The following is a 10,903-nucleotide window of genomic DNA, read 5'->3' as shown; positions in this document are numbered from 1 at the left end:
GCAGGGAGCAGTCACATGACACCTGACTAATGCAGGGCACAGTATAATGCTGAAGCTTTCACAAAGCATGTGACATTATCCACATAGAAACAAACAATAGCAGTACCCGTTGTCTCTCCTCAACCCCCCTTACTTGCATAAGTAATTATTCTCACGTGCACACTTTGTTACATGATACCACAAAGGTTTGGAGTAGGACACTGATAAGGGGGGTGGTGGTGCAGACTACACTTAAGTGTAAGTCATTTTGCAGATTGTTGGAAATTTTATTATTTTCTTTACACTTTTTTGCACATACTGTTTTACCTCAGTTCACCCTTTTATAATATGTACATAAATCAAAATGTTTTATGGCACTTTAAGGGACAGTGTACTGGTAAAATTGGTTTCTGCTTAACATGTTTACAATGACTTGTCATACCAGATACAGAGTTAAAAATGTATGGGAAATTGCACTTTTAGTTCATTAATTGTCTGCGTCTGCTAATTGAAACCACAACCCAATAAAATGGATTGAGTTAGCAGGGAAAGCAAACCTTATTATCTGTCTAATTATTTACACAAGCCCTTTTTATCTTTTTTTATTGTTTACCCAAAGGCCAGTACGTAAAGAAAACAATGAAGAATTAACATTTTAATGTCTCTATCATAGACACAAACTGAGTGCATTATTTTATCTAAACCTTTTTGTTTACATGTTTCTTTATAACCAGATCTTAAAGGGACATTATACACTAGATTTTTCTTTGCATAAATGCTTTGTATATGATCTATTTATATAGCATATACAGTTTTTTTTTAATAGTATAGTTTTGCTTATTTTTAAATAACATTGCACTGATTTTCAGACTCCTAACAAAGCGCAATGTTTTAGAAGTATACTGATGTCTACCTACTCCAGCTTGCTCCTGTTTGTGTAAAGAGTCTTTTCATATGGAGAGAAAGGGGGAGTGTCTTCTCTTGTTGGTATACAACCACTTTCAGTGGGTGTTCCAGCTAACCTTTTCAACAGAGCTAAACTGGGAGCTTCGAAGTAGGTTTTATACTGGATTTTTATATCAGTATCTGTACATATTATTCTTTATAATAGTGTCTATTACATGCAGTTATGTGAAAATTGGTGTACACTGTCCCTTTAAGTTCAGAAATGTTTAGTATAGGAGGGAAAACGATAGGCAAAATCAGCTATTTCAAACAAGAAAAGAAAGGATAAAAGCTATTTGTACAAAATTTAAAACACTCAAGTAGGTAAAATGGATAATTGGGAAAACATTAAAGGGGGGGAATTATTAGTGTACACTGTCCCTTTAAGAAGTCATGCTCTGATCTTCCAGATTTCTTTTAATATGAATTTTCTCATGATTATTAAGATCGGTTTTCCGAGAATCACATTTCCCACATTGAGAACACAGAAATTCTTTTTCGCCTGTATGAATTTTCTTATGCCTTTTAAGAGTTTCTTTCTGAGTAAAACATTTTCCACATTCAGAACATGAAAATGCTTTCTCTCCTGTATGAGTTGTCTGATGCTTAATAAGAGTTGCTTTCCTAGCAAAACATTTCCTACATTCAAAACATGAAAATGCTTTTTCTCCTGTATGAGTTTTCTGATGCGAAATAAGATGTGGCTTCTGAGCAAAACATTTCCCACATTCAGAACATAAATATGCTTTCTCTCCTGTATGAATTTTCTGATGCTTAACAAGAGTTGATTTCTCAGTAAAACATTTCCCACAATTAGAACACGAAAATGCTTTCTCTCCTGTATGAATTTTCTCATGCTTAATAAGATTTGCTTTCTCAGCAAAACATTTCCCACAATTAGTACATAAAAATGCTTTCTGTCCTGAATGAATTTTCTGATGTCTAATAAGATTTGATCTCTCAGTAAAACATTTTCCGCAGTCAGAACATGAAATTGCTTTCTTCCCTGTATGACTTTTCTGAGGTCTTAAAATATTTGATTTCCTGGTAAAACCTTCCCGATATTCAGAGCATACATTTTCAACACGGCTTCTTTGATTTTGAAGAAGATTGACCAAAGTATCGGTATGTTCACCATGACTAGGATTACTGCAGTTTTTAAATTCACCTGTTGATAAATATAATGGGAAAAGTGTTAATTATTAATTACATAATTATTATATTTTGAGGACATTTGAACTGTTCTGAATGAATGGCTACCACAAGAGTAAGGGGCAAGCTATGACCCCTACACCTTTCTCCAGCTCCATGCTAAAGGTTCAGGGCAGTTTGCTAGACATTAAGTAAAATGTTTTATTTATTTTATAGCAAGCATTAAAAAAAGAATTATCAAATTAAATACTTTATTTTTTATAAGATCTCCAATACAAATATTGTACAGATGTAGCAAAACACATTAGAATCACTTACCAACCACCCTCTTATTATTTGCAAAAAAAAACAACAACCTAAAAAGCAATTAAGAAAAAAAACATATTTCTTTTGTAAATCTGCTAATAGTATAGTTTTACTAAATGTGTTTAAAATATAATCTGTTTTGTTTACTTAAAACCGTTAAAGGGACAGTCTAGTCAAAATTAAACCTCCATGATTCAGATAGGACATGCAATTTTAAACAGCTTTCCAATTTACTTTTATAATCAAATTTGCTTTGTTCTCTTGGTATTCTTAGTTGAAAGCTTAACCTAGTTAGGCTCATATGCTAATTTCTAAGCCCTTGAAGGCTGCATCTTATCTGAATGCATTTGACAGTTTTTCACAGCTAGAGGGCATACGTTCATGTGTGCTATACAGATAACGTTGTGCTCACGCACATGGAGTTATTTAAGAATTAGCAGTAAATGCCTGAAATGCAAGTCAATAGATAATAAACAGTCATGTGATAAGGGGGTTGTGAGAAGAGGCTTAGATACAAGGTAATCACAGAGGTAAAAGGTATATTAATATAACCGTGTTGGTTATGCATAACCAGGGAATGGGTAATAAAGGGATTATCAATATTTTTTGATTTCTGATTGCTGCTTAGGTAAAGCTAATTTCAGGGTTAAATCAAAATTCATTAAAATTATGGTGGAGATAAAAATCTGAGATTGAAATCCTTTATGTCTCAAAAGTAAATCAATACACAATTTTTGTATAGGAAATTAGCACATCCAGGCAAGTTCCCCATTTGCTTTTTTCCCAGTAAAACTCCATGTACACTGTTACCAATGCACAAGAGGATTTTGGGTAAGATATGCAAATTAGATATACAAAATCTCAGATTTTTTGCTTCAAATACTGTTTTAACACAGTGATCCCTTAATAGGGTTATTTGCAGCAATACAGAAACCACTGCTAGACAGCCTGTTTTGTTCTTTTTGGAACTCTTCAGTTCTTTTTGGAACTCTTTGCCTGAATGTGCTAATTTCCTATGCAAAATTTTTGTATTGATTTACTTTTGAAATATGGAGGATTTTAATCTCAGATTTTTATCTCCACCATAATTTTAATGAATTTTGATTTAACCCTGAAATTAGCTTTACTTAAGAAGCAATCAGAAATCTATCTGCTACTGAAGAGTTCTAAAAAGAACAAAACAGGCTGTCTAGCAGTGGCTTCTGTATTGCTGCAAATAACCATATTAAGGGATCGCTGTGTTAAAACAGTATTTAAAGCAAAAAATCCGAGATTTTGCATATCTAATTTGCATATTACCCAGAATCCTCTTGTGCATTGGTAACCATGTACATGGAGTTTTACTGGGGAAAAGCAAATGGGGAACTTGCCTCAATGTGCTAATTTCCTATGCAAAAATGTATTGATTTACTATAGATTTATTATTTCTTTTCATGTGACACAACACTGAAGAAATGGCACTTTGCTACAATGTAAGGTAGTGAGTGTACAGCCATTAATGTTTAAACCGTTGGCAACAAAAAATGAGTACATCCCTAAGTGGAAATGCCCAAATTGGGCCCAATTAGCCATTTTCCCTCTCCGGTGTCATGTGACTCGTTAGTGTTACAAGGTCTCAGTTGTGAATGGGTAGCAGGTGTGTTAAATTTGGTGTTATTGCTCTCACACTCTCGCATACTGATCACTGGAAGTTCAACATGGCACCTCATGGCGAAGAACTCTCTGAGGATCTGAAAAAAATAATTGTTGCTCTACATAAAGATGGACTTGGCTATAAGAAGATTGCCAAGACCCCGAAACTGAGCTGCAGCACAGTGGGCAAGACCATACAGCGGTTTCGCAGGACATGTTCCACTCAGGACAGGCCTCGACATGGTCAACCAAAGAAGTTAAGTGCACATGCTCAGCGTCATATCCAGAGGTTGTGTTTGGGAAATAGACATATCAATGCTGCCAGCATTGCTGCAGAGGTTGAAGAGGTTGAGGGTCAGCCTGTCAGTGCTCAGACCATATGCCGCACACTGCTCTCCTCAACATGAAAGAAATTAATTTATCAGGTAAATTCTTACATAAATTAAGTTTTCTTTCATATAGGTGGCGAGTCCACAAGCTAGTAACTGATGGGATATAATACCCAAGATGTAACTATAGAGGGAGGGATAAAATAAAAACATCTATTTCCACTGAGAAAATAAATAAAAAAAATAATAATTAAGTTTTCTTAAAAATTCAAAAACTTAAATCATAGGCACTAGAATCAAACTGAGACAGCTGCCTGAAGAACCTTTTTTTAAAAAAAATGGATCAATCAAGCTTCATTCTTTAAAGTCCAAGATGTGGTAACTTATTTTTAGAATGAACGGTTATTCTCTGAGGACGGAGACTGCCCTGCCTCCAAATAAGCTTTGTGAATCAGAAGTTTCAAACAAGATGCCAAAGAAATGGCAAAGACTTTCTGACCTTTTCTAGAACCAGAAAAAAATAACAAATAGACTAGAAGTCTTTAGTAGCCTCAACATAATATTTCAAAGCTCTTACCACATCCAAAGAATGTAAAGATCTTCCAAGAGTATTCTTAGGATTAGGACACAAGGAAGGAACAATAATTCAAAACTTTTGGCAAAAATGTAAACAAAGTCCGCAAAACAACTTTATCTTGATGGAGAATCAGATAAGGAAACTCGCAAGACAGAGCACATAATTCAGAAACTCTTCTAGCAGAAGAGATAGCAAATAGAAATAACACTTTCCAAGAAAGTAGTTTAATGTCCAAAGAATGGATAGGCTCAAAAGGAGCCTGCAAAGTCTATAATACCAAATTTAGATTCCAAGGATGAGAGACAGATTTAATAACAGGTTTGATATGAGTCAAAGCCTGTACGAAACAGTGAACATCAGGAAGATTAGAAATCTTTCTGTGAAATAAAACAGAAAGAGCAGAGATTTGTCCTTTCAAATTATTGGCAGACAAACCTTTATCCAAACCATCCTGAAGAAACTATAGAATCTTAGGAATTCTAAAAAAATGCCAAGAATAATCATGATTGGAACACTAAATATAGGTTTTCCAAACCCTATGACAAATCTTACTTGAAACAGACTTACAAGCCTGTATCATAGTGTTAATAACTGAGTCAGAGAAACCTCTATGATTAAGAACTAAGCGTTCAATTTCCATGCCTTCAAATTTAGAGATCTGAGACCCTGATGGAAAACTGGGCCTTGAAACAGAAGGTCTGGTCTTATAGGAAGTAACAAAGGCTGGCAACTGGACATTCAGATAAGGTCCGCATACCAAAACCTGTGAGTGCATGCTGGTGCTATCAAAAACACATAAGATTGTTCCATTATGAAATTTGAGATCACCTTTAGAAGAAGAACCAGAGGTGGAAAAATGTAAGCAGGTTGGTAAAACCAGGGAACTGCTAGAGCATCTATAATTTCTGGCCGAGGATACCTGGACCTGGAAAGGTATGTGGGAAGTTTCTTGTTCAGACGAGAGGCCATCAGATCTATTTCTGGAAGATCCCACATTTGTACAAGTTGAAAAAACACATCTTGATGGAGAGACCACTCCCCCGGATGTAGAGAATGAAGGCTGAGGTAATCCGCTTCCCAATTATCTAAACCTGGGATATGAATCACAGAGATTTGACAAGAGTTGGATTACGCCCAAGAAAGTATCAGCAAAACTTCTTTCATTGCTAAAGGACTGTGAGTCCCCCCTTGATGATTGACATATGCCACTGTTGCGATATTGTCTGTTTGAAAACAAATTTAAAGTTCTCTCTTCAATAGAGGCCAAGCCTGAAGAGTTCTGAAAATAGCAGAGTTCTAAAATATTGATTGGTAACCTCGCCTCTTGAGGATTCCAAACCCCTAGTGCTGTCAGAGACCCCATACAGCTCCCCAACCTCTAAGACTTGCATAGGTTGTGATCACAGCCCAGGAAGGACGAACAAAAGAGGCCCCTTGAACAATAAGGTGATTGTTTAACCACCAAGTCAGAGAGAGTAAAGTGTTGGAATTTAAGTATATCAACTGTGTATAATCCCTGCACCACTGGTGCAACATGCAAAGCTGTAGAGGTCTCATATGAAAACTAGCAAAGGGGATCGCGTCCAATGCTGCAATCATGAGACCTAAAACTTCCATGCACATAGCCACTGAAGGGAATGATAGAGACTGAAGGTTTAGACAAGCTAAGAACAATTTCATTTGTCTCTTGTCTGTTAGAGTAAGAGTCATGGACACTGAATCTATCTGGAAACCTAAGAAGGTGACCTTTGTCTGAGGAATCAAGAAACTCTTTGGTAAATTGATCCTCCAACCATGTCTTTGAAGAAACAACATTAGTTTTTTTCGTGTGAGATTCTGCTAAATGAAAAGATTGAGTTAGTACCAAGATATCGTCCAAATAAGGAAACTCCGTAATACCCTGCTCTCTGATTACAGATAGAAGGACACACAGAACCTTCAAGAAAATTCTTGGTGCTGTTGCTAGGTCAAATGGAAGAGCGACAAATTGGTAATGCTTGTCTAGAAAAACAGAATTTTAGAAAACGATAGTGGTCTGGATGAATCAGAATGTGAAGACAAGCGTCCTGTAAGTCAATTGTGGACATGAAATGACCTTGCTGAACAAAAGGTAGAATAGTCCTTATAGTCACCATCTTGAAAGTTGGGACTCTTACAAAACAATTTAAAGTTTTCAGATCCAGGATTGGTCTGAAAGAATCTTTCTTTTTGGGACAATGAATGGATTTGAATAGAAACCCAATCCCTGATTATGCTGAGGAACTGGTACAATCACCCCTGAAAGCTCTAGGTCTGAAACACACTTCAGAAAAGCCTGAGCCTTCACAGGGTTTGTTGGAACATGAGTAAGAAAGAATCTTCAGGTAGAAAGAATGTAGAAACCACTACCACAGGAGCAACAAAAATCCTTCGTTTATTGTAAAAAGATCAGAAGACGTAAAAATACAAAACATGACAAAAAAGGCAAAAATGGACAAATAAATGAAGGGCACAATAAGTGCAGTGTCAGACAGACATGGTGGAGGACAAAGACAGGCGTCTGACGTGTTTAACGCCCCCTACAGGCGCTTACTCATAGACATAACACATGAGAACAATGCAATGCTATTAATACACCAAACCGGAAATAATTAACCCATACTAGGCAAAAGATGTGGATTAAAATAGACAGACTGTAATAGCGCTATCTGGATATGTGTCAGGGTGCCAGGAATCAGACTGAGACGAGAAGTGCAAAAATAATCACACCTTTATTAATAGCAAAAAATAATAAAAAAAAGTCCACAAGTCAAATAACAAGCCAGGAGTCAAAACCAGAGCTGGTAGTCAGACGAGCCGAGTCAGGAGCCAAAACGAATAGTCAGACGAGCCGAGCCAGGAGCCAAAGCAAGTAGTCAGACGAGCCAGAATCAGGAACAAGGAGAACAGCAGAGTCAGGAACAAGCCAGGGATAAGGAACCAGGAGGGACGTCAGACAGCAAGGTAATACACAGGAACATGAACTCTCACAAACAGGTCTGAGACAACGCAAGGGCAAAGCATAATGAACAGAGGCCCTTTAAATAATAAGTGATGACATCACAATTCTGAGACTGCAACCTGTCTCACATGGATGATGTACACCAGTCTGGCCATAAAAGGGCATGCAGGAAATGAGCAGCATCACACACTATGCACCAGAGTCAGCAAGAGAGGTGAGTAAAATGGCTGCCAGCAGCACATGGAAAACAAAGCAGTGAAAAAACCCTGACAGTACCCTCCCCTCAACGACCCCTCCCCCGCTGGAGTACAAAAGGCTTATTAGGGAAACGGGCATGGAAGGCACAGAGGAGGGCGGGAGCATGAACCTCAGAGGAGGGAACCCATGAACGCTCCTCCGGACCGTAACCCCTCCAGTGAACCAAATACTGTACGCGGCCCCTGGACATATACGAGAGTAAATAATGCTGCTGACCTCATGTTCTTCATGGTTGTCAACAAAGATAGGACGGGGACGAGACAACATAGTGGTAAACCGATTACAAACCAATGGTTTCAAGAGGGAGACATGAAAAACATTGGAGATGCGCATTGCAGGAGGAAGGTCAAGAGCGTAGGCCACATGATTGACCCATCAGAGTATTCAAAAAGGACCAACATAATGGGGAGCCAGTTTATTGGAAGGCACACGAAGGTTCAAGTTGCAGGAAGACAGCCAAACCCTGTCACCAACCTGGTAGGAAGGCGCGGGCAGACGCCTACGATCAGCCTGGAACTTTTGGCGCTGCATAGAACAATGACTCATGTAAACCCATGTAAACGGAAGACCTCCCGGGCAAAAATTGAAGCAAGCTCCTGAGCGGTAGGCAGCTTCTTCAAGGGAATGCATTGTGACATTTTAGAAAAACGGTTAACCACCATAAGGATAACATTGGAAACAGGGAGCTCGACAATGAAGTCCATGGAAAGATGTGTCCAAGGATGCTCACCATTAGCAATAGGTTGAAGAAGACCCACAGGAAGATGTCGAGGAGTCTTATTCTGTGCACAAACTGAGCAGGAGGCAACATACGCAGCAACAGCAAAACGAAGACATGGCCACCAGAATTGTCGAGTGACACACCAAATCATTTGGTTCTTGCCTGGGTGACCTGCGGCTTTAGGATAGTGGTAAGTTTGTAAAAATTTAGTTAGTTGAGTCTCAGGAACAAAACACTTACCTCTAGGTTTCTCAGGAGGTGCATTGGTTTGTGCAGCCAGGATCTCCTCCCCCAAGGGAGAAGTCAAATTAGTACGTATGGTAGCCAAAATATGGTCAGGCAGTATAACTGGAGTAGGTACAGACTCCTCCTTGGACAGAGGCGAAAATTGTCAAGAGAGGGCATCAGGCCTAACATTCTTACTACCTGGCAGCTAGGAAACCACATAATTAAACCGAGACAAAAATAGAGCCCATCTGGCCTGTCGGGGCGACAAACGTTTTGCTTCAGATAGATAAGTTAAATTCTTGTGGTCAGTAAGAATAAGCACTGGTATTCTAGCACCCTTGAGAAGATGCCTCCATTCCTTGAGTGCCAAAATTATGGCCGGTAATTCCCTGTCGCTATTTTCATAACTGCACTCTGCTGGAGACAATTTCTTAGAGAAGAAACCGCACGGATGCAAGAAACCATCAGGCGTAGGACGTTGAGACAAGAGGGCACCTACTCCAGTCTCAGACGCATCGACCTCAAGAACGAAAAGCAGGACAGGGTTAGGATGAGCCAGAACTGGAGCGGCAGCAAAGGCAGTCTTAAGACTATCAAAGGCCTTAATGGCAGTAGGTGACCAATGGAGTGGATCATTCTCTTTACGGGTCATGTCTGTGATAGGTTTGACCAAGGAAGAAAAGTTTTTAATAAACTTTCTATAGTAATTGGTGAACCCCAAAAAACGTTGAATAGACCGAAGACCAACTGGGAGAGGACAACTTGTCAGGATCCATGGAGAACCCTGCAACGGAGATAACATAACCTAGGAAGGTTACTTGAGTCTGATGAAACTCACATTTCTCGAGTTTACAAAACAGGCCATTCTCACATAGTCTCTGAAGAACCCGTGTTACATCAGAACGATGAGCCTCAAGCGTGGGTAAGTGTATAAGGGTGTCGTCTAAATACACCACAATACACTGTTGCAACATATCTCGTAGGACATCATTAATAAATTCCTGGAAAACAGCAGGAGCATTACATAGGCCAAAGGGCATTACAAGATACTCATAATGCCCGCTCCTGGTGTTAAATGCTGTTTTCCATTTGTGGCCCTCCTTGATCCTAACGAGATTGTACGCTCCTCTCAAATCAAGTTTAGAAAAGACCGTAGGTCCCTTGAGGTGGTCAAAGAGTTCCGTAATGAGCGGAATAGGGTAAGCATTCTTAATGGTAAGACGATTAAGACCACTATAATCGATGCATGGTCTTAACTCGCCACCCTTTTCTTCACAAAGATGAAGACAGCCCCTGCAGGAGAGCAGGATTTGCGGATTATCCCCCGCGACAGAGCATCGGCAACATACTCCTCCATAGCACAATTCTCCACAACAGACAGAGGGTAAACCCAGCCCCGAAGGAGGAATGGCTCCAGGTTGCAGGTCTATGGCACAATCGTAAGACCGGTGAGGAGGCAACGTACCGGCACGCACCTTGTCAAAAACGTCTAGGAAATCTCGGTACTCCTCTGGCAATTGAGATACCGAAGAAGTGCACAAGACTTTAACTGGTTTCCGAAGACAAGTGGAAATACATTGCGGAGACCACAACAAAATTTCGGACCTGTGCCAGTCGAGACTGGGATTGTGCTTTTGGAGCCAGGGATAACCCAGAACAACTGGAAAATGCGGAGAATTTATCACCTGGAACTGGAGGGTTTAAAAATGAAGAGCCCCAACAGCCATGGATAATGGAGCGGTCTCGCGAGTAACGAGTGCGGGCTGAAGGGGCCTGCCATTAATGGCCTCAATAGC

At 39.4% G+C, this 10,903-nt stretch overlaps 1 protein-coding gene across 1 annotated transcript in view; it reads right to left on the bottom strand.

Moving 5' to 3' along the window:
* Positions 1 to 520: 520 nt before the first annotated feature.
* The window catches only part of LOC128657391 (oocyte zinc finger protein XlCOF6.1-like), a 263,445-nt gene continuing 253,062 nt past the window's right edge, over positions 521 to 10,903 (bottom strand). Inside the window, exon 6 of the mRNA XM_053711723.1 lies at positions 521 to 2,092. Within this exon, the coding sequence (XP_053567698.1) occupies positions 1,308 to 2,092 (785 nt within the window). The 3' untranslated portion in view covers positions 521 to 1,307. The remainder of the gene's footprint in view (positions 2,093 to 10,903) is intronic.

The sequence above is a fragment of the Bombina bombina genome, chromosome 4 (assembly GCF_027579735.1).
Source record: "Bombina bombina isolate aBomBom1 chromosome 4, aBomBom1.pri, whole genome shotgun sequence".
In the NCBI taxonomy this organism is placed as follows: Eukaryota; Metazoa; Chordata; class Amphibia; order Anura; family Bombinatoridae; genus Bombina; species Bombina bombina.
This window is presented reverse-complemented; position numbering and strand designations above follow the sequence as displayed.